This window comes from Aythya marila (assembly GCF_965140915.1).
Source record: "Aythya marila genome assembly, chromosome: 34".
NCBI classification, from domain to species: domain Eukaryota; kingdom Metazoa; phylum Chordata; class Aves; order Anseriformes; family Anatidae; genus Aythya; species Aythya marila.
This window is the reverse complement of record NC_139075.1, coordinates 236,186-259,653: the sequence shown is the minus strand read 5'-3', so window position 1 is coordinate 259,653 and position 23,468 is coordinate 236,186. Positions and strand designations below refer to the sequence as shown.

General features: G+C 61.6%; 3 protein-coding genes across 3 annotated transcripts; all 3 read left to right on the top strand.

Moving 5' to 3' along the window:
- Window positions 1-3,016: 3,016 nt before the first annotated feature.
- Window positions 3,017-13,101, top strand: LOC309889281 (uncharacterized protein; the record flags this gene model as incomplete). Its single annotated transcript, XM_082782046.1, has 11 exons — window positions 3,017-3,046; window positions 4,739-4,765; window positions 5,481-5,795; window positions 6,068-6,142; window positions 6,231-6,308; window positions 6,444-6,758; window positions 7,069-7,236; window positions 7,646-7,960; window positions 8,265-11,192; window positions 11,477-12,679; window positions 12,824-13,101. Exons 1-11 carry the CDS (start codon window positions 3,022-3,024, stop codon window positions 13,099-13,101), a joined length of 5,727 nt encoding a protein of 1,908 aa, XP_082638172.1. The 5' UTR covers window positions 3,017-3,021.
- Window positions 13,102-13,544: 443 nt separating this feature from the next.
- On the top strand, window positions 13,545-15,450 carry LOC309889304 (CD5 antigen-like). The gene is made up of 5 exons (XM_082782070.1): window positions 13,545-13,643; window positions 13,832-13,861; window positions 14,428-14,739; window positions 14,827-15,146; window positions 15,243-15,450. Exons 1-5 carry the CDS (start codon window positions 13,610-13,612, stop codon window positions 15,249-15,251), a joined length of 705 nt encoding a protein of 234 aa, XP_082638196.1. The 5' UTR covers window positions 13,545-13,609; the 3' UTR covers window positions 15,252-15,450.
- A 4,117-nt stretch (window positions 15,451-19,567) lies between these two features.
- On the top strand, window positions 19,568-21,097 carry LOC309889280 (putative serine/threonine-protein kinase SBK3; the record flags this gene model as incomplete). The annotated part of the gene is made up of 3 exons (XM_082782045.1): window positions 19,568-19,739; window positions 19,835-20,037; window positions 20,351-21,097. 3 exons carry the CDS (start codon window positions 19,568-19,570, stop codon window positions 21,095-21,097), a joined length of 1,122 nt encoding a protein of 373 aa, XP_082638171.1.
- Window positions 21,098-23,468: the final 2,371 nt, after the last annotated feature.

Here is a 23,468-nt window from a genome sequence, read left to right as displayed (position 1 = left end):
TACTAAACCATTTGCATTGCTGTGAATTATGTGTAGTTATTATCAAAATAAGTTATAATGAAAAGTATCTTTCAAATCTGTGCCGGTCAACATATTTAATGGTGAGATGTATAGAGTTTTAAAAAAAATTAGTTCACAACTGTATCTTATAAATCTGCTTATTGGTCAAATCTTGCTAATTGACATAATCAATTCCTTAAATGATGGTGCCCAAAGTAATACAGTTTGCAAGCAATTGCATTTTGAAATATGCAATCTCTTCAAAGACAAAAGAAGTACAAAGATAATGTCACTATCCACCATATAAATTTTATTTGAATTGTTTGCCTGGCTGCAGCTAATCATAACACAATCATCAGCTCATTCATTTCAAATTGATTTTACAGAATGAAGTAGTTGTTACATTTTCCAAAAACCTAGACAAAACTTCCTGGTATTGATTTTTTTTATCTTTTTTTTTTAACCATACCGATTTTTAAATTGTTGATATAAATCATTTGCTCTCACAGAAAGAAAACTCTTGTTCATAGCATTCATTTCCATACACAGTAGATAAATTTACCTAATAGTCTTCATTAAGACCAAGAATTGAAAGAGACAAAATATAAGACAATAAGACACTAAGAAATGGATTTGCCTACCAAAAAAATACATGCCTGAAGTTAGATCTGCTAAAGCAAAGCAACCATCAAAAAAGCTTTTTATTCTTATAAAATAGCAAACAGAAAATAGCATGAAAGAAGAGCTGAAAATAACATGTTGTGCATCGGTAGTCAGAAAGCATTCCAAGAATTTATGGGTTCATGGGCAATAATTTTACTTCCCTGCACGTTTCAGATATTTTCTGCTTCTCCACTCTTCAGTGCATAATGAATAGGTTTTCACATTATGTTATCTATCTGTTGGCTTTTGTGCTTTTTCTTTGTGTGTGTGTGTGTATGCGCATGTTTAAGAAAAATATATCTTTTTAGTTTTGTTGACAGTAGGATACATGGTATTTATTTAAAAGGTTATAGGAACTGTACTTTCAGGAATGTAGTCCAATCCACCCACCTTTTAAATTTTTCTATGTATTATTATGTAGGAACTGGATACCTTTCTTGGAATGTTGCTGGAAATCAAAATATGAAGAAATGTTGAAATTAGGTGTATACTAGAAGACAGCATAAACATTTATTTCATCATAAAAGCAGAATGATTCAGGAGTTGGCACATTTCTGGTTTTGTTTATCACAACTTTTGTCCAGTCCATACATTTGCTTTCAAAAATTCCTTAAATAAGTGTTGACAAACAATTTTTTTTGGGGAAAGGGGCGGGGCAGAGGGGCGGGGCCTCTCCCCGGTGACGGTTGCTAGGGGCGGGGCGTTGCCATGGGGACTGTTGCGAGGGGCGGGGCCGCTCCCCCCGTGGCGGTTGCTAAGGGCGGGGCGTCGCCATGGCGACCGTTGCTAGGGGCGGGGTCGAGCGGTTCCACCGGCTGGGCTGGGCGGGGGGGAGCGGCTCAGACCATGGCGCGCTGGGAGGGGGGGCAAGGGAAGCCCCTCGGCCCTCAGTGCAGCCCCACAGCTCCCAGTACGGCCCAGTTGGGCCCCAGCACGGCCCTGCCGAGCCCAGGGTCGGCCTTACTGCCCCACAGTGCGGCCCCGCACACGGGTACACTGTGCTTGCGCCTCTCCCAGTATGGACCAGTGACCCCAGTATGGCCCCTCTGTTCCCATCCTCCCCGCCCAGTGCTCCCCAGTATAACCCTGCCGAGCTCGGGGGACCCCCCACAGGCCCCCAGTGTGGCCCCAGTAGCCCCCTTAGCATAGCTCTTGGCATCCCCGCTGGGCCCCAGTATGGCCCCAGTATGCCCAGTATGGCCATACTGCCCACCAGCGTGGTCCCAGTATCCCAGCTTTATGTGGCCCAGTCACACTAAGGCCCCACTGTACCCCAGTATGGCCCCTGTGCCCCCCTCCCCAGCATGTTCCTGCTGCCCCCCACATTATGCCACCGATATCCCACCCACTACTGCCCCAGTCTTCCCAGTATGACCCTGAGACGCCCAGTATAGCCCCTGTGTCCCCTACACCCTAATGCCCACCCCACAGTGCGGCCCCACTCTCCCCCAGTATGGCCGTGGTGATGCCCAGTATGTGGCCTGTGATCCCCCTTGTATGACCCTGCTGCCCCCCAGTGTGCCCCCACTGACCCCCACTGACCCTGCTGGTCCCTTGTATGACCCTACTGCCCCCAGTGTGACCCCACTGACCCCCAGCCTGACACTACTGACCCCAGTGTGCCCCCACTGACCCCACCGACCATGCTGACCCCCAGCATGACCCCACTGTCCCCAGTGTGACCCCACTGACCCCCAGCATGACCCCAATGCCCCCCAGCGTGCCCCCACTGACCCCACTCACCCCCAGCCTGACCCTGCTGACCCCCAGCATGACCCTACTGCCCCCAGAATGCCCCCACTGACCCCACTGACCCCCAGCATGGCCCTGTTGCCCTCAGTGTGCCCCCACTGACCCCCACTGACCCTGCTGACCCCCAGCATGACCCCACTGCCCCCAGTGTGCCCCCACTGCCACGCATGGGGGTGCCCGGGGGGGGCCCATGGGTGCAGGGTGCTCACACGTGGCCCTGCGCCCCCCAGCCACGTGTGCGTCTCCATCCCCCCCCTCCTGCCACGTGGGTGCGTGGGCGCCTGCACGTGCCGGGGCCCCCCCAGCGTTAACCCCAGCCCCCCTGGGACCCCCCTTCCCCATTCCTTGGCCTGCAAGGGGGGAGCAGCACCCGGGCGTTCCCTCCCAGGGGGGTCCCTAAGTTGTGTCACCCCCCCCCGGCCCCTCTCATCCCGGCCAAGGGGGGCCGGGTGCGGCCTTGGACGGACACACAGCCGCACGGACGGACGGACTGAGTCATCCTTGGCCCAGCCGCGCGGCCCCGTCCCCGTCCTCCTCCTCCTCCTCCTCCTGCTGCTGCTGCTGCTGCTGCTCCTCCATCCCGCCCTCCCCGCGCCGGCACCCGCCATGGCCCCGACCCTGCTGCTGCTGGGTGAGCGCCTGGCACCGTGCTGCACTGCACTGCACTGCACTGCATGGGCACTGCATGGGCACTGCATGGGCACTGCACGGCTATGGCATGGGTGTGGGGGCTGGGAGGGGGGGCTGTGCATGGGCACTGCATGGTCACTGCAAGGCCACTGCATGGGCACTGCACAGGCACTGCACGGGTACTGCACAGGCACTGCACGGGCACTGCGTGGACATTGTGCTGGGCACTGCATGAGCACTGCACCGAGCAGTGCATGGACAGTGCATGGGCGCAGCAGTGCCCGTGATGTGGATCCAGCACTGGGCACTGCACTGACACCGAGGGTTCGGGCACTGCACGGGCACTGCAGTGCACATGGCATGAAGCCAGCGCTGGGCACTGCACTGACACTGAGGGGTTGGGCATGGCACAGATCCAGCAGGGCGCACTGCACTGGCACTGCATGGGCACTGCATGGGCACTGTGCTGGGCACGGCGTGGCAGGGCTCAGACACTGCAAGTGGCGAGCACTGCATGAGTGCAGCAGTGTGTACGGCGTGGGGCAGCGGAGCAGTGCACTGCACACTGCACAGCCTGGGCACAGGCACTGCATGGCTAAGGGGTGAGGACAACGAGGGGCTGGGCACTGCACGGGCACTGCACAGAGAGCACCCAGGCACTGCATGGTGCTGGGCACTGCATGGTGCTGGGCACCCCACTGAGCACCACGCGGGCACTGCAGGGAGCCGGACACTGCGCTGGACACTGCACAGGCACCGCATAGGAACTGAGCATGGTGTGGGCACTGCAACGGGCACTGGAAAGGGAAGGGCACTGCCCCGGGCACCGCATGGGGGCCGGGCACTGCAGGAGCACTGCAAAGAGGCTGGGTGGCTCGGGGCACAGCAGGGGACTGGGCACTGCATGGGGGCACTGCAAGGGGCACAGGGCACTGCATGGGGCACTGCAGCAGCACCACGGGGGGTGCCAGGCAATGCAGTAGGCACTGCTCCCAGTTAGAGCCCTGCAGTGGGGGAGGAATGGGGCACTGGGAAGGGCACTGGGAATTGCAGTGGGTACTGGAGGCTGTGCTGGGCACTGGGCGGTGGGTACTGGGAAGGCTGTGGGGCGCTGTGCAGGGCACTGGATGTTCTGGGTTGTGGTGGGCATAGGGTGCTGGGAAGGGAACTGGGCATGTGGGGCAATGGGCACTGGGTGTGGGGCACTGGGAAGGGCACTGGGCACTGGTCTGTGGTTGCTGGGCACTGGGAAGGACACTGGAAAGGCACTGGGCACTGGGAAAGGGCGTGGTCACAGGGCACTGATCATGGGTCTGGGAATGGGGTGGTCGGAATGGCACTGGTCATGGGGCACTGGGAATGGCACTTGGGGCACTGGGAATGGGGCACTGGGAATGGGGCGCTGGTTGCTGGTTTGGAGGCATGGGGCATGGAGGCATGGGAATGGCAATGGGAAGGCCACTGGGAATGGCACTGGGAGTGGGACGGTGGGAACTGGGCACTGGGAATGGGGCAGTGGGAGTGGGACACTGGTTACTGGTCTGAGGGCACGGGGCACTGGGAATGGGACTCTGGAATGGTGCTGGGCACTGGGAAGCCCCCTACGGGCTCCAAGCTGCTCGTGGCCCCATGTGGGGGCTAGGAGGGGCTCAGCCAGCTGCGGCCTCCCCTCACCCTCCTCTCTCGGCTCCAGTGGGGCTGCTGGTTCCCCATGGCGCAGGTACTGGGACAGGGCTGGGCTGGGGGGGTACCTGCACCAGTGCATCCCAGTCACTGCCAGCCAGTGGGAGCCTGCAGTGGGTCCCCAGGTGTGCAGGGCTCCCAGTGTGTCCCAGTGACTCCCAGTGGGTCCCGGTGTGTGGGAACCATCCCAGCAGGTCCCAGAGCATGCAGGGGTCCCAGTGGGTCATAGCAGGTCCAGGTCTGTGCAAATGGTCCCAGAAAATCCCAGTGGGTCCCAGCAGGTCCCAGAGCATGCATGGGCCCCACTGGGTCATACCAGTTCCCAGTAGGTCCCAGTGGGTTTGAGTAGGTCCCAGTGGGTCCCAGTGTGTCCTGGTGTGTGGAAAGGTTCCCAGCAGGTGACAGTAGATCCCAGTGGGTCCCAGTAGGTCTCAGCAAGTCTGGGAGTCCCCAGCATCTCCCAGAGCACACGGGGTGCCACTGGGTCCCAGTAGGTTCCAGTGGGTTTTGGTAAAGAGTCCCAGCAGGTCCCAGAAGGCCTCAGAGCACAAAAGGGTCCCAGCACATCCCAGTAGGTCCCAGAGCATACCGGGGTCCCAGTAGGTCCCAGCGAGTCCTGGAGCACGCCGTGGTCCCAGTAGGTCCCAGAGCCTCCCAGCATGTCCCAGTGCATGCAGGGGTCCCAGCAGGTCCCAGGGGGTTCCCGGTGGGTGCCGGCAGCCCCACTGCCTGATGTCTGCTCCCTTCCCCAGGCCCATTCCCGGTGCGCCTGGCTGGGGGTCCGGGGCAGTGCGCGGGGCGCGTGGAGGTGCTGCACACCGGGCGCTGGGGCACCGTCTGCGACGACGACTGGGGGCTGCCGGACGCGGCTGTGGTCTGCCGGGAGCTGGGCTGCGGCACCGCGTTGGCCGCCCCCACGGGCGCCTGGTTTGGGGAAGGCTCCGGCCCCATCTGGCTGAACGGGCTGCGGTGCCGCGGCGGCGAGGGGCGCCTGGCCCAGTGCCGGCACCGGGGCTGGCGCAGCCATGTCTGCACCCACGAGGAGGACGCCAGCGCCGTGTGCTCAGGTGGGCTGCGACCCCGGCACCGGGGGGGAGGAAAGGCAGAAATGGTAAAAGCGCAAAGGTTGGAAAAGAGCTGGGAGGTCCTCAAGTCCAGCCATTAGCCTAGCACTGCCAAGTCGAGCACCAAACCAGGTCCCCAGGCACATCTGCGTGTCTTTTGGATACCTCCAGTGACTCAGCCACTCCCCTGGCTGTTGACCAATGTCCCCAGGTCTTTTTCTGCCAGGCTCTTTCCCAGCTAAACAGGACCCCTGCCCCACTGCCTTTCCCCACAGCTCACCCCTTCCTCTCCCTGGGCACCATGGAGCCCCCTCCGCCCTCCACCACAACCACCAGCACCCCAGCACCTGGTGAGTGGTATCCCCAGGGACACCCATGTCCCCAGCCACACGGGGAGGGGACGCTGTGCACCCCACAGTGACACCGACTGCCTCGCAGGTGACACGGCACCGCGGCCGGCTGGGGGTCCCAGACGCTGCACGGGGCACACGGAGGACACCAGCATGGCATGCACAGGTACAGCGTTGGTGTGCGTTGTACCCACACCCAGGAGCTGCTGCCCACAGCCCTGCCTGTCCCTGTGCACCCTGCTGGTGGGTGGCACTTGAATTGTTCTCCCTGCACTGTTGCTGACTCCGGTCTCTTCCCCAGGGACCCCCACGCTGCGGCTGGTGGGGGCCGAGGGTCACTGCGCGGGGCGCGTGGAGGTGCTACATGCCGGCCAGTGGGGCTCCGTCTGCGACGATGGCTGGGGGCTTGAGGACGCGGCCGTGGTCTGCCAGGAGCTGGGCTGCGGCGCTGCGCTGGCTGCTCCCCGTGGGGCGTTTTTCGGCGAGGGCACTGGCCCCATCTGGCTGGACAACGTGCGGTGCCAGGGGAACGAGTCAACCTTGCTGCAGTGCCCAGCCGCCCCGTGGGGCATCACGGACTGCCAGCACCGGGAGGACGCGGCTGTCGTCTGTGCAGGTACCTGCTCCGTGTGCCAGGCGTGCACAGTGCCCCGGCTGCTGGGGATAGTGCTTAGGCTGCGTGCACGCGCCCTGGTGTGCTCCTGGCCTGCATGCAGTGCGTGCAGTGCTGTGGAGACACACAGGGGCTGTGCAGTGAGCACCCATGCGGTCCTGGTGCAGCGCATGGGCAGGGGGCTGCCGTGGCTAAATTGCAGATTTGGTGATTGAGCAGTGCAGTGCTGCAGGGCGCAGTGCATGGACAGGCAAAGTGTGGCACGTATGCATGGTGCACTGCAGGGCTCACACTGCTGTCCTGCATCACCCAGATGAGCTGACCGCTGTGGACCCCATGGAGCCCAGTCCCCACCAGCTGCCAACCAGCCCAGTTCGGGTGCCCCCCTCTGCCGTGCCACACGAGACCACCCGGCCCCACATCCCCAGCTCTCCCCAGCCTGCCCCGAGCAGCCAGACCGTGGCTGGGATGGGGCGCAAGGGTAGGAGGAGAAGGGATGGAGCGGGGATGGGGTTGGGATTAAGTGGGGATGGGGCATGGTTGGAGATTGGAAAGGAAGGAGGGTGGAAAGGGCTGGGATAGAGCAGGGAAGGAGCCGGGGATGGAGGGGGGATGGAGCAGGGAAGGAACAGGAATGGGGCATGGAAGGAGCTGGGATGGAGCTGGGATAGACAGATGGAGAGGGGATGAAGTTGAGATTGAGGGGGATGGAGCAGGGACGGAGCTGGGATCACTTGGCGTGGACATGGACGGAGAGGGGCAGGAACAGGTGTTGGAGAAGGGAAGGAGCACGGGGAAGGAGTCGGGATGCTGTAATGAAGGAACGAGGACGGAGACCCTGTCCCCAGACACCAGTGGCCAGCAGTGGTGTGACGCCAGCTCTTTTTCAGCTCCAGCCCAGCTCCGCCTGGCCGGGGGCCCCGGGCGCTGTGCGGGGCGCGTGGAGGTGCTGCACTCTGGGCGCTGGGGCACTGTCTGCGATGACAGCTGGGGGCTGCCGGACGCGGCCGTGGTCTGCCGGGAGCTGGGCTGTGGGGTGGCGCGTGAAGCCCCCCGCAGCGCCCACTTTGGCCCCGGCACCGGCCCTGTCTGGCTGGACGAGGTGAACTGCGAGGGGACGGAGCCCACGCTGCGGCGCTGCCCGGCTGAGCCCTGGGGCAGGCACAACTGCAACCACCATGAGGATGCCGCTGTCATCTGCGCAGGTGGGATGGCCCCAGGACGGGGCAGACACCCTGATCCCTGCTCCGTGTCGTGGCTGGGGGCTGGAGCAGGTCTGGGGGGGCACAGAGCCCTCCCCGTGCACCCCCCTGCCTGCTGGGGTCCCTCTCTGTGTCCTCAAGTCCCTGTCCCCAAGGGATGCCCTAACCTCTGGCCCTGGGTGCCCCTGGGGGTGGGCAGTGTTCCCAAGCAGGGAGCATCACCCTGGGGGCACTGAGGGGACAGGGGGGCCCCCATGCACAGGATGGGGCTGGGACAAGGACTGAGCCCCCCCCTGCACTCTTGCAGGGCCAGAGGACCTGCCATCACCCATGGGGACCTCCCAGTGGCCTCCAGGACTGGATCGAGTTGGCACCATCCCCAGCACTACCTGGCGCCCCTTGGGTCGGGAGCCATCCAGCACCATCCCCAGCATCACCCAGCGCCCCCCGGGACAGGATCGAGTCAGCACCACCCCAGCCAAAGCAGGGCGGGATCCCATTCGTATCATCAGGATCACCCGACTCAAAGCAGAGCAGGATCCTGCTGGCGTCATCCAAAGCACAAAGCCCAAGGCAGGACCTGGTGCGGCTGGTACCACCAGGTCCAAGGTGGGACGGGAGCCTGGTGGTCCCACCAGGTCCAAAGCAGGATGGGATCCAGCTGGCACCAACAGGTCCAAGGCAGTAAGGGATCCAGTTGGCATCACCAAGCCCAAAGCAGGACATGATCTAGCTGCTACCAACAGGTCCAAGGCAGGACGGGATCCAGTTGGCATCATCAAGCCCAAAACAGGACAAGATCTACCTGCTACCAACAGGTCCAAGGTGGGACGGGAGCCTGGTGGTCCCACCAAGCCCAAAGCAGGACAGAATCTAGCTGGCACCAACAGGTCCAAGGCAGGACGGGATCCAGTTGCCATCAACAAGGTGAAAGCAGGACAGAATCTATCTGGCACCAACAGATCCAAGACAGGACGGGATCCAGTTGCCATCATCAAGCCCAAAGCAGGACAGAATCCAGCTGGAACCAACAGGTCTAAAGCAGGTCGGGATCCAGTTGGCATCACCAAGCCCAAAGCAGGACTGAATATAGCTGGCACCAACAGATCCAAGGCAGGACAGGATCCAGTTGGCACCACCAAAGCCAAAGCAGGACAGGATCTATCTGGCACCAACACGTCCAAGGCAGGACGGGATCCAGTTGGCATCACCAAGCCTAAAGCAGGACAAGATCTACCTGCTACCAACAGATCCAAGGCAGGACAGGATCCAGTTGGCACCACCAAAGCCAAAGTGGGACAGGATCTATCTGGCACCAACAGATCCAAGGCAGGACGCGATCAGATCGGTACCATCCCTGTCACCCAGCCCAAAGCAGAACAGGATCCGCTCAGCACTGTGCAGATCACCCAGCCCAAAGCTGAGCGGGTTGTGGTGGGGGCCAAACAGACCACCATGAGCCCAACACGTTGGGTTTCGGTGGGAACCACGCAAGGCATCAAGCCCAAAGCAGGTTGGGGTCTGGTTGGTGCCACCAGAAGCACCCAGACGCTGGAAGGACGGGATCCTGTTAGTGCCACCCAAACCGATGGGTGGCACCCATGGCCCAAAGCAGGGCAAGACTCAGCCCCCACCGTGGTGCTCCCAGTAGGTGCTACCACGTGGAGGAACCACCACGTTGGAGAACCAGGTCCAGAGGGGACCATAAGGAGCACTCATCCTGTAGCAGTGCTGGATCTGGGTGGTACCATGGGGAGCACACATCCCACAGCAGAACCGGGTCTTGAAGGTCCCATCAGGGTCACACATCCTCCAGCAAGACTGGATCCAGAAGGCAGCACATGGAGTGCACGTCCTGAAGCAAAACTGGGCCTGGATGATATTGTACGGAGCACACGTCCCACAGCAGAACCAGGGCCAGGTGGTACCACCTGGGATCCACGTCCTTCAGCAAGACCAGGTCCTGAAGGTCCCATGAGGAGCACACGTCCTATGGATGCAGAACTGGGTGCAGAAGGTACCATGAGAACACGTCCTGTGTCGGAACTAAATCTGAACAGTACCCAGAGGGGTACTTCAGCAGAACCAGATCCTAGAGGCAACACACATCCTTCAGCAGAACCAGGGCCAGAAAGTACCATGTGGAGCACACATCCAACAGCAGAACCAGGTCCAGAAGATACCACGAGGATCACACATCCCACAGCAGAACCAAGTCCAGAAGGTACCATGAGGATCACACATCCCACAGCAGAACCAGGTCCAGAAGGTACCATGAGGATCATACATCCCACAGCAGAACCAGGTCCAGGAGGTAACACGTGGAGCACAAATCCCACAGTAGAACCAGGTCCAGAAGGTATCGTGATGAGTACACATCCCATAGCAGAACCAGGTCTAGAAGATACCATGATGAGCACCCATCCTACAGCAGAACCAGATACAGATGGTGCCATGTGGCGCACGCATCCAACAGCAGAACCAGGTCCAGAAGATAGCATGGCAAATACATATCCCACAGCAGAACCAGGCCAAGGAGGTATCATGATGAACACACATCCCACAGCAGAACCAGGCCCAGGAGCTACCATGAGGAGCACACATCCCACAGCAGGACTGGATCCTGAAGGCAACACACAGAGCACAAGTCCTGCAGCAGAATTGGGCCTGTTTGATATCATATGGAGCACACAGCCCACAGCAGAACCAGGTCCAGGAGGTACCACATTGGGTGTTGAACTGGATCCAGAAAGTACCATGAGGAGCACACATCCTACAGTTGAACTGGGTCCAGAAAGTACCATGAGGAGCACACATCCTACAGTTGAACTGGGTCCAGAAAGTACCATGAGGAACACATATCTTCCAGAAGAACCAGGTCTACATGGCACCTCGCAGAGTGCACATTCTTCAACAGAACTGGGCTTGGCTGATACCTTACAGAGTGCCCGTCCCACTGCAGTTGTTCCCACGTGGAGCACACACCCTTCAACAGAACCAAATCCAGACGGGACCATGAGGAGCTCACATCCTGCAACAGCATCAGGTCTAGACGGTACTACGTGGGGGACAAGTCCTTCAGATGATTTTGATCTCAATGGAACCATGAGGAGCACACATCCTTCAGCAGAAGCAGGTCTAGAAGGCACCATGGAGAGCATGCATCCCACATCAGAACCAGGCCCAGAAGGTACCATGTGGAGCACACATCCCACAACAAGACCAGATCCAGAAGGTAACACGGGGAGCATTGTGGATGGGTGAACTGTTGGTGAGGAGAAGGGGAGGGAGGGCAGGTGAACAGAAGAGCGATGGGTGCATAGGGGTGAGGAGGAGAGGGATGGGATGGGATGGGATGGGATGGGATGGGATGGGATGGGATGGGATGGGATGGGATGGGATGGGCTGCTGTTGGGTGGAAGGGTTTGAGAGGGAGGGGCAGAAGAAGAGGAGATGACAAAGAAAGGGGGGCAGGAGGGGAAGGAGAGGGGGTAGTCTCATGGACTCTTCCCCATCCAGGTGCTGGCGCAGGCTTGGGCATCACTGGGGTCTCTGTGCCCCCCACCACATCTCCATCACACCCCTCATCTCTGCCCCCCACCCTGTGGCCGGCCAGCCCCCCTGCCCTTGCAGTCCAACTGGGTCTGGGCTCCCAGCGCCCCACAGAGCCCCCCAGCACCCAGGAGCCACCAGCACCCAGCCAGTACCCAGAGGAGACCCCCAGCACCCACGGACCCCTAGAACACACCCAGAGCCCCCTGGGGAACCCCAGCACCCAGGGATTCCCAGCACCCACCCAGAGGCCTGAGGGGACCCCCAACACCCAGGGACCCCCAGCACACACCCAGCATGGTGTGGAGACACCCCCTGCCTGGATGGAGCTTGTGCACTACCAGCACCCCCCTGCAAAGTCCCCCAGCTCCTGGATGCCCCCAGCCCCCTTTACCCAGTCCCCACCAGGGACCCACAGTCCCCAGAGCCCCCCAGCACTCACTGTGCTCCCTCCAGCTGCCACCAGCCCTTACACGCTTGCTGCCCCCTCGGAGCACCCCATGGAGCCCCCCATCTCCCAGAGCCCCCCAGCATCCCCTCAGCACCCCGTGAAGTTGCTTGGCACCCCAACCCCCCCAGCACCCCTCCAGAACCTCACTGACACCCTCAGCTCCAAGAGCCCCTCAGCACCCCTCCAGTATCCAACGGAGCGCCCCAGCACCTGGACCCCCACAGCACGCACCCAGCACCCCATGGGGATTTTTGACACCCACACCCCCCCAGCACCCCCCCAGCAATCCCCAGAGCCCCCCAGCACCCAGGGACCCCCAGCAGCCCCCCAGCACACCACAAAGTTGCTCATCACCCAGAGGACCTCCCCATACTCCCAGCACCTTGTGGGGACCCTTGGCACCCAGGAACCCCCAATCCCTCCCCAGCATCCTGTGGAGACCCTTGGCACCCAAAGACCCCCAATCCCTCCCCAGCACCCTATGGGGACTTCTGGCACCCAGGGACTCCCATCACTCCCCCATCACCCTGTGGAGACCCTTGGCACCCAAGGAGCCCCAATCCCTCCCCAGCACCCTACGGAGACCCATGGCACCCAGGGACCCCCAGTCCGCCCCCAGCACCCTATGGAGACCCTTGGTACCCAGACTCTTCCAGTACCCACAGAGCTCCTCCACACCCCCCCTGACAGCCCCATGCTGCCTGGGCCCCCATGTGCAGGTAGGTCTATGGGATGGGACTGGGGGGGGCAGCAGTCCCTGCCTGGGACCCCTGAGATGGGCCCCCAGTGCTGGGGGGTTGTTGAGGGGCTTGGGGCGGGGGGGCACAATGACACACACTGTGTCTCTGCTTCTCTCCCCACAGGTCCAGCTCCACCAGCAGTGCCAACACCCCCCTCGGTGGGGGGTCAGGGGGGTCCCTGCATGGCCCCCCTGCTGCGGGTGCTGCTGTGGGAGGTGCGGGGGCTGCGGGGGCAGCTGCGGGCCCTGGCCCGTGCTCAGCGGCGGGGGGCTCAGCGCCTGGAGGCTGTTGCCCGCCGCCTGGGCCGGCTGTCTGCCCTCGGCCAGCACCTCCTGGGGGGGCCCCCCCAGCTCTATGGGGCCGTGGGCACCCGGGGGGGTCTTTGTAGGGGCTGCAAGTGAAATAAAGCTGGGCTGGTTCCCCAAATCATCTTGAGCAATGTTTGTTTTTTTTTTTTTGGGGGGGGAGGAGGGTATGGGGACTGCACCCACTGTGGTCCTGGGGAGGGGGTGTTGGGCACCCCACAGCCTGCTGGGTGTGCCCCCCTGTGCAGGTTTGGGGTGCCTGCAGCAGTCATGGGGCTGTTGGGATGCTGCCCCCCCGTGCCCTGCTACCCTTCCCTTCACCTATATCCCCCTGCAGCCCCCCAGGGAGGCCAGGGCCAAGGCTCCTGAGGCTGGCAATCCCCTTTGTGCCCTCCTCACCCCATTTTGGGGGTTCCCCTTCTCCAGCCCCCATCTGGGGCCCTCCCAGCTTGCCCTCCCCTGGCGCCTGCCTGGCTACTGCCCCATTTCCCTTCCTCCCTTTGGCTTTCACTTCCCCCCCCCCCCCAGCCTCTGCCCCACCTCCCAGCCCCAGGACTTTCGTTAAAAGGGTGGCCTCGGGGTGGAGGGACCCCAGGCTGGCAAAATGGGGGGGCTGCACGGACTGGGGCTGTGCCTGGGTGAGGTACCGGGGAGTGGGGGCACATAGGGGGGTACAGAGCCGGGGGGTATGTGGGGGGTGGGTGTAGAGCTGAGGCACATGGGGGTGTCAGCTGGGGAGGGTCCTTGGGGAGGGGGGGTTAATGGAATGGGTGCTGGTGCCTTTATCCCATTTATCCCATTACAATTCTTCCTTCTCACCCTCCAGCTCTGTGCTGTGGCGCCGTAATTGGATCTGGTACGTGGGTGCTGCTGGGTGTCACTGGGAGGGGGGTGTCCCCTGGGTGCCACTTGTGTGCCCTGGGGTCAGTGGCTGCTGGATGTGGCAGGCACTGGGGCAGGGGCAATAGGGGGGAGGGCTTGGACTGAGTAGACTGGGGCTCTTCTGGGCAAAGTATGGGCATACTGGGGAGACTGGGGTCATGCTGGTGCTGTGCTGGGCAGACTGGGGCTCTTCTAGGCAAAGTGTGTCCATACTGGGGAGACTGGGGTCATGCTGGGGCTGAGCTGGTGCTGTGCTGGGCAGACTGGGGCTCTTCTAGGCAAAGTGTGGCCACACTGGGGAGACTGGGGTCATGCTGGGGCTGAGCTGGTGCTGTGCTGGGCAGACTGAGGCTCTTCTGGGCAAAGTGTGGCCATACTGGGGAGACTGGGGTCATGCTGGCGCTGCACTGGGCAGACTGGGGCTCTTGTGGGCAGGCTATTCCAGGGTTGTACAAGGGCTGTTCTGGGCAGCTGGGGACTGCACTGGGGATACTGGGACCCGTTTCCCTATGCATCCCTGCTGCGCTCTTCCCCCCACAGTGCCCGTCCGGCTCGTGGGTGGCCGGTCCCGGTGCCATGGACGTGTGGAGCTGCTGCAGGATGGCGCCTGGGGCTCCGTCTGCGCCTCAGGCTGGGACCGGGCGGCCTCCCGCGTGCTCTGCCGGGAGCTGGGCTGCGGCCGCCCCCGCCTCATCCCCGCGCCCTGCAGCCCCCCGGCGGCAGACGGGCCCCCGGTGGCCCTGCAGCAGGTGCAGTGCTCGGGGCAGGAGCCAGCCCTGGCGCACTGCATCCTGCAGCCACGGGACGCCCCGTCCTGCCCCTCAGACCGACTGGCTGCTGTTGACTGTGAGGGTGAGCGTGTGGAAGGCTGCAGGGCACTCGCCCTGGAGTGGGGAGGATCTGGCTGGGCCTGGCCTGACCCCAAATCTCGTCCTGCAGAGCCATTTGGGCTGCGGCTGTCTGGGGGCCCCGGGCGGTGCGCGGGGCGGCTGGAGGTGCAGCGCAACGGGAGCTGGGGCACGGTGTGCGACGACGGCTGGAGTGCGGCGAATGCGGCGGTGGTGTGCCAGGAGCTGGGCTGCAGGGAGGTGCCGGCAGAGCTCCTTGGGGACCGGCCACGCTTCGGGCCCGGCACCGGGCGCATCTGGCTGGATGACGTGCAGTGCCGGGGCAAGGAGGGGACCCTGCAAGATTGTGCTCACCGAGCCTGGGGGTACCACGACTGCACCCATGACGAGGATGTCGGCGTGGTCTGCCAGGTGCGGCACGGTCCCTGCTGCCCCGTGCGAGGCTCGGTGTGGCCACAGGGCCCTGCGGGGCGGGATGTGGCCATGCTCAGCCTTTTCTCCTCACAGGACCCCTGAGCACCGCGGCTCTGCCCATGGCCATCCCTGCTGCCATCACGTCTTGCAACGCCTCCAGCGGGGGGACCCCAAACCCAAACAGGACCCTGCTCACGGCTGTCTTTGCCCCAACAAAGCCCACCAGTGGGTGTGGGAGCTCCTGCTGCAGCCCCTGATGCCCCCTGTCCCGTTATTAAAGGCAGAGCAGCCATAACACCGAGACAGGGCTGTGGGCTCTCGTGCTGTGCGCTGCGTGGGGCAGGGGTCCTGGCCACCCCAGGTGCGGCACCGTGCCCAGCCTGGCCCCCTGCCCAGGCCCTCCCCCGCGGCCCCCTGACCCTGTTATGAAACATCTCGTTAGCGCTAATCCCGCCAGCCACCTGTCCGCTCCCGGCACCCAGCCCAGCCGGGGGATGGGACCGGCTGCCCGCCAGCAGCTCTCAGCCGTGGGGCCAGGGCCAGGCCTTGCCCTGCTGGGGGGGAGAGTGGGTAGGGGGAAAAAATAATGGGGGCAGGGAGGCTGGATGTAGTGCAATAGGGGAAGTGAGGGGCAGGGAGTGGGGAAATGGCAGGCTACTGGGGGCAAAGAGGCAAGGAGTGGGGTCATGGAATCAGGGGGTGCAAAGGGGCAGGGAGTGGGGTAATGGGAACTGAGGGGTTAGAGGGGCAGGGAATTGGGTAATGGGGGCCACAGGGGGCACAGGGGCTGGGCACGGGGAAGTGGGGAACAGATGGGCTGGGATTGGGGGATTGCAGTGTAACGGGAGGGCAGAGGGGCATGGAGTGGGGCAGTGGGGAGCAATGGGAAGGCAAAGAGGCAGGGAGGGGGGCAATGGGGGCTGGAGGAGAAGAGGAGCAGGGAGTTGGAAATGGGGACCGGGGGGGCAATGAGCTTGGGGGCAGCAGCTGGGGACTGTGGGTGGTGGTGTTTATTGGGGATATTGTCCCCTTCCCTGGCAGTAGAAGGGGACAGGGGACAAATCGGGGGCAGAGGGACGTCCCCAGCTCCTCTTGCAGCATGGGGCCATGCCGGGCTCTGTCCCCAGCCCAGGGACAGGGACGGGGCTGAGCTCTCGCCACCTGGCCCGGCTGCCCGCTGGCTATTTCGGTGCCCCCGCAGCTGTTGGTACCTCCGCCCCCAGCCACCCCCGCAGCCTGGCTACCACGCTCCCTCCCACGCACTGGGGACCTGGCCAGCAAAGGCCACTGCCTGTCCCTGTCCTCTGCATCCTCTGCATGCCGCTGGGGCCGGAGACGTGCCGGTGGGGCTGGAAGCCGTGGGGCTGGCACCGGCCCCTGGGGATGGTTCCTGGCAGGGCAGGAGGGCAATTCAGGGGGCCAGCCCCAAAACCACTGCTCCAGGGCAGGGGGAACAACCCCAGCAGCAGCCTCTGCTCCCCATACTGGGGACAGAGAGGGCAGGGTGAGTGATGGGGTTATGTGACCTTCTCCCGTCCGGCCACGTGCCAAGCGGGTCCTGTTAATGTGCTGTCAAGTATTAATTACCTCCCAGCGGGCCGGGGTCAGGGCAGCCGTAAGCAGCTGGGATGGGGGGAAAGAGCAGGTGGGGAGGGAGAGGGAGAAACAACAGCCCCCAGGGCAGGGGGCTCGGGGAGAGGCAGGGATATGGTCGTGGGAACTGGGGAGTGGGATGGATGAGGATATGGGAAATGGGGAGGAGGGAGCAGGCCACGGGAAATCGGGGAGAGGGAGGAATATGGACATGGGGAAAGGGGGAGAGGGAGGTCTGTGGGTGTGGGAAAAGGGGGAAAGGGAGTGGTATGGACAGGGGAGAAGGGGGAAAGGGTATAGATATGGGAAAAGAGGGAGAGGAAGGGACATGGGAACAGGGGGATAGGGGAGATATGGACATGGGAAAAGGGGGAGAGGGAGGGATATAGCTTGGGAACTGGGGCAGGAGGAAGGAGGCAGGCACATCTCAGGGGCACAGGGCAGGAGCAGCTTCAGGGGTGCAGCTGTGGGGCGGGTTTGGTATTGGGGCGCTGAGCAGACGCAGGGATGAGCCCAGCCTCATACCCTCTGCTCCCCCCACCCGGTGCCAGAGTGCCACCCCCTCCATGCACAGAGCAGCACCCAGGGGCCCCTGGTATCTCCTGTGGGGCAAAGCCTGACTGGTGCCTGCTCCTCCTGCCCCTACGGGTGCTGGGTGCTCTGCGTCTCGGCACTGCTTCCTTGGCAGGGCAACGCGCACACACACACGCACACGTGTGTGTGTGTGTGTGTGTGCCACCAGCAAGGATCTGCCAGCCCCAGCTCAAAATAGACCCCGGGAGTGCTCCTGCAGAGGGGCCCAGATGTGAGTCAGGGTGGTGGGACACGGGGACACTTGTGGGCAGGGAGGGGATGCCAGGGATGGTGGCAGAGGGGGCTCCGTGCGGGGACGGTGTCAGCCTGGGGTCAGTGCCCCCCATCTTTGGGCCATCATCTGGGGCTGATCCCTACACACACCCCAAAACCTGTCCCCGCACTGTCCTGCCCCACATCTGGGGTGTCTGGTGCCCACTGCTTGCTCCCGCAGCTCCATAGGACCAGTGGGGCAAACCTCCACGGGAATAGGGGCAAACCTCAGGGGGCAGTGTGTTGAGACACTGGGGAGGGGGCACAGAAGGCCCCAGACATGGGAGTGGGGAAACTGAGGCAGAGGAGGAACGAACATACAGCAAGTGTTGGCCAGGCTGGGGCCGTGGCTTTGTGGGGTGGTAGCAGTGGTCAGGGAGCTGCTGCAAGCAGGGGACAGGGGAGTGACAGTGTGGGGAGTGCTGCTGGAGGTGTTCTGTGGGGGAGTCAGTGGTTTGGGGGTGTCGAGGAGCTGTGACGTTCATGCTGACATTAGCAGTGCACTGGTACAGAGTGCTCCATGCCACGTGTCTGTCCATCCCTGCGCCGTCCGTCCGTCCAAGCAGGGTGCCTGTCCCACACACCACAATTTGTCCAGCCACCCCTGCAAGCTGTCCTCTGCTCTGTCCATCCATCCATCCATCCCACACAGCTCCCTGTCCATCTGTCCCCCCCCACACACCCTGTTCCTTCTTTCGGCTGTCCCTTCCCGCAGGTCTTCCCACCCACCCACACACCCAGACCTGTCTGTTCCCCCTGTGCCATGCCCCATGTCTGTCTGTCTGTCCATGCCCTCGGTGCTCTCTCCACCTGGCCATGCACCATGCTCCACGTGCCCCTGCCTGCTGTGCTCCATCCCGCCTGTCCCCACCTGGACTGCCCCGTCTGTCTTTTCCTTTCCATACTCCCTTCTGTCCGTCAGTCCCCCCGTGCCTCTCTCCATCCTGTCCGTCTGTCCCCACGCAATGCCCTGTCCGTCCTGCCCCTGCCTATGTTTGGAGGTCGGCACGCGTTGTGCCTGACACATGTTCCCAGCCCGAGCGGGAGAGATTAGCACGGGCCGGCGCTGCCCTGGGTCCAGCGGCGTCGGAGCGCGCAGGAAAATCTGAGTCACGGCTCCAGGCTCCGGGGCGGCTGCGGGGCCGGTGGCACCGCGCCGTGCCCCAGGGACAGCGCAGAGACACTGGTGAGCCTCGCACCGCTCGGGCCGTCCCTGTGCAACCCCAGTGGATGCCAGCTTTCACTCTGCGGCTTTCTTGCATGGCTCAGCCCCCGTGGCTGGGGGACAGGGAGGGGGGAACAGGGCTGTTGTTCCTGCCCTGTGCACCCCGGGGGTGGCTGTGACCCCCCTGTGGCTGTGCCGGTGCAGGGGGCTGCAGCCAGAGGGATGGGAGAAGGGTCCGGGTCCTGCTTCACAGCTGAGGATGGAGGAGAGAAGGGCAGGGAGTGGGCAAAGGGCAGAGCCAGCACTCACCCATTGCTGTGGGGGGATGTGGGGTGGGATGTGGGGCTGTCCATGGGGGCAGAGCAAGCCGGCTGGGCTGCGTTGGGCTAACTGGGTTGGGCTGGGCTGGACTGGGCTAGAATGAGTTGGACTGGGCTAGGCTGCATTGGACTGGGCTGGGCTGGAAAGAGCAGGACTGGGATGGACTGAAGAGGACTGGACCTCGCGCTTCACTAGACTGAGCTGAGCTAGACTGGACTGGACTGGGCAGCAGTGGGCTGGGTGGGCTGGACTGGGCTAACTGGATTGGACTGGGTTAGACTGGGTTGGACTGGGCAGCATTGGGCTGGGAGAGCTGAACGGGACTGAAGAGGGCTGTACTGGGCTGTTTCAGACTGTACTGGTGTGGGCTGCGCTCAGCTGGACTAAGCTGGGCTGGACTGGGCAGCACCAGCTGGGTGTCCCCAGGCTTCCCCTGTGTGCGATGGGGGGGGGACATCACACTAGCGTGGGGTGCTTTGGCTCTGCAGGGCCCATGGAGGAGTCAGAGGAGGACGGGGAGGACAACGAGGTGTTCCTGGAGCAGCTGATGGTGCAGACGGGCCAGGCCGTGCCACGGCAGGAGCTGGAGGAGCAGTACACCGTGCTGGAGGAGCTGGGCAGCGGCACCTATGGCCGTGTGGTGCTCACCGAGCCCCGGGATGGTGGTGAGGAGCTTTGGGGGGTCCCTGTCTTGATTCACCCCATGGCCACTTCACCCCTAGCATCCCTCCGAGCTGCTGACCCTCTCCCGGCTTGTCAGGCTCACCAGTGGTCCTCAAGCTGATGCTGAAGGAGAACACGGAGTGGAGGGCGTTCCTGCGGGAGTACTGCATCGCCCTGTGCCTCTCTGGCCACGCTGCCTGCATCCGTGCTCTGCCCGTCGCCTTCGAGAGTGCCACGCACTTTGCCTTCGGGCAGGAGCTCGCTCCTGCTGGGGACCTGTGCACCCTCCTCACCCCAGGGGTGCGTGAATTTCAGGGACTCTGACAAGGATTGGGGGGCTGCTGGGGGGCTGCTGGGGAGGGAATAGGGAGGAGAAGGTACTGGGGTGGCGTGGCAGGGGGTGCAGGGAGGGGGCAGGAACCCAAACAACCCTAACCCTAACCCCAACCCTAACCCTAACCAACCTCTTGTTGTGAATTGGGACACACTTAGCAGCATGGGGATGTGTCTGGGGGCTGTTATGGGGTGAAGCCCATGCTGGAGGCACCAGTCAGGGTGCTGGGGGCTGCAGCACGCCCTGTGGCAGGTGGTGACAGGGCTGCCGTTCCTGCAGGAGGGCCTGGCGGAGGTGCTGGTGAAACGCTGCGCCTCCCAGCTGGCGGAGGCCCTGGATTTCATGCACAGCCGGGCCCTGGTCCACCGGGACGTCAAGCTGGACAATGTGCTGCTCTTCGACTGTGAGTGCCGGCGGGTGAAGCTGGGCGACTTCGGGCTCACCCGCCTGCAGGGCTCTGCCGTTCGTGCCATGTCCAGCACCCTGCCCTATTCCCCACCAGAGCTCTGCCTGCTCCAGGGCTCAGACACTCTGGAGCTGGACTCCAGCCTTGATGTCTGGGCCTTTGCCGTGCTGCTCTTCTGCCTCTGCACCGGCTGCTTCCCCTGGGCTGTGGCTGCCAGCCCTGACCCCCAGTTTGAGGACTTCAGCACCTGGCAGAGCGGTGTGGAGGGGCGGGAGGCGCCTCCATCCTGGCAGGGCTTTGCTTATGGGGCACAGGAGATGTTCCGTCGCCTGCTGAGGCTGGACCCCGACCGCCGGAGCCCGGCCATCGAGGTGCAGAAATACCTGTCCCTGCCGTGGCTGACAGCACAGGACACCGGGGCTCGGCTGGATGGTGGCGACAGGCAGGAGGCAGCAGCAGGCAGCCCCCAGGCCCCCATTACCCAGGGCTGTGCCCCAGGCAGTGGCTCAGGAGGGGGTGTGAGGGATGCTGCAGGTGCTGGGGAGCAGGGTGATGGCAGCTGCAGTAGCGGGGAGGGTGTACCCACACCACCCGCTGGTACCCTCGCCCTGTGCCATTAGTCAGCATCTCCATCAGCCCCGGGGACAGGCAGCAATGGGGTCCTAAGGTCTGGGCCAGGGTCTTCTTGTGGGCTGGGGTGAAAACTTGGTCCACACGCGGCACCCTGGGTGTAAGGGTCAGAGGCAGCAAGCAGTGCCAGAAAAGTGCTGCAGGCAAGGGAAGGAGAAGAAATGCTTGGGGCAGCATTTTTGGCGGGGAGGAGGAGGGGGGTCAGGGATGCCAGTCCCATCTCAGCACCTTGCCTGCTGCTAATGAACATCACTCATGATGACAAAATGCTTGATTAACACATGTGCTAGGGTGGCAAGGAGAAGCCAAGGGAAAAGCAGCCAAAGGTTGACAGAGAAGTGGGAGGAGAGCAATCAGTCAGAAATCATTAAGGCTGGTGCAAGGCCTTGGTAGGAGCAGCTGCAAAAACGGCTCAGTAACAGCAGGGGAACCCAGAAATGGGTCCAACCTCCCCTACTCGCACGTGTGTGTGAGGAGGCTGTCATCCCTGCTGTAATTAGTTAAGATGCCAAGCAGTCTCCTTGGGGTTAATGAGCTGAAGAACCAAGCATGAGCCCTCCAGGCACACAGCTGGGCTGGGAGGAGCCGCAGGGTGAATTTAGTGCTTGACGGAAACCTGATCAACGTGGGATTCAGCTCCCTCTGAGCTATGCAAGGCTCTGCCACAGGCGGGATAATCTGCACCACGAGGACTGGGTAATACAAAAGTCTGAAGAGAGCAGAGCGAATGAGCTGGGATGACGCTGGATGTGGAGGAGGTGGGGTGGGGGTCAGGAGAATGGGCATCAGCAGCTCGAAGGGTGGCAGATGTCAGCAGAGGGGTTCCACAAGTGAAGCCACTGAGGTCTGGGCTGTTTGCACCAAAGTGGAGCTCACCTGGTGTGAGCCCGGTGCATGTCGGCTGGACAAAAAAACCTCCTCCCTCCAGGCTCACCCTGCTCTGCCCAGGGAGCCCAGAGGGGTGCTGAGTGCTGCCACTGGCATGCCAGCCCTTCCCATCTCTCGTGGGAGCCCACCAGAAAGCTGGGGAGGGATTTATCAGGTTGTGTAGAGACAGGACAAGGGGTAACAGCTTAAAAATAAAAGGTGGTAGATTTAGATTAGATCTTAGGAAGAAATTCTTCATGATGACAGTGGTCCAGGTCATGCAGAGAAGCTGGGGATGCCCCATCCCTGGAAGTGCTCAAGGTCAGGTTGGATGGGGCTTTGGGCAACCTGGTCTTGTGGGAGGTGTCCTGGGCACCTGGAAAGAGATGGTCTTTAAGGTGCCTCCCAGCCCAAACCGTTGTTTAGTTCTGTGATCTGCCAAGTGAGAGGAGCCCCGCTGCACAGGGGAAGGAGAGGTGAAAATCAGCTGAGATGCTGAAAGTTAATAAAATTCTCTGTTGTTCTGCCTTTTTATAACTGTGTTTTCCCACAAGCCCTGAATCTCCTCTGGGTGCCATACTTGCAGAGCGAGGTATTGGAAGGGTATTGGACTCACAGGACAAGGAAAAGCAGACCCTTGTCTGATCAGAGCTGGAAAAGAAACCTCCCCCTGCCCCTGAAGTGCCCCTGCACAATAGAAATGAGGTCCTAAGGCAGGAGAGAGGAGACTCGGGGAGAAATAGTAAAGACCTCAGAAAGACCAACACACAGGGTGGGCTCAGTCTCTCCCAACTGTATCCAAACCAGTGCCACAAAGAAGGCATGAAGGGTGTTAAGTCATTGGAGACTCATCTACAAGAGGCACCAAGGCTCCCATTTGCCGTCCAGACTATCTCTCCACAGAGAATTTCTGCCTGCCTGGGGTCCACATTCATGATATTAGGGCTAACAATTCTCTTGGGTCCGAAAGACCACCACACCTTCCTACATTTTCAAGTAGCAAGGCGATGCTCTAGCAAGGACATTCTGAAATATAAAAAGGATCTTATGTCCCTTGGAAAAATATCGAAGGGATGGGGAGCACAAGTAGCGTTCACCTTTGGCCTCCCAGTTGGCGACTGGGACCCAGGAAGAAGGAGACAAATGGGACAAGTGAATGCTTAGCTGAGAGGCTGGTGCCATGCCCAAGGGTTTGGGTTCTGTGACATTGGGTGCATTTTTGAGGGGCCAGGTGTGCTGATGCTGGATGGGGCACAGCTGTCCAGGTGGGGCAAGAGTGTTGTGGGCAGTAAGCTAGCTGGGCTGAGAGCTTGTGAGTAAGAGTTATGGACCACACCAATAAAGGACACCTTGTGGTCGGGGTCTGCTCCAGGCTGCCTGACCAAGGGCAGCCTGTGGATGAGGCCTTCTTGCTTCAGCTACAGGAAGCATCATGCTCACACGCTGTCATCCTGATGGGGGACTTCCAGCACCCAGTGTCTGCTGGAAAAGGAG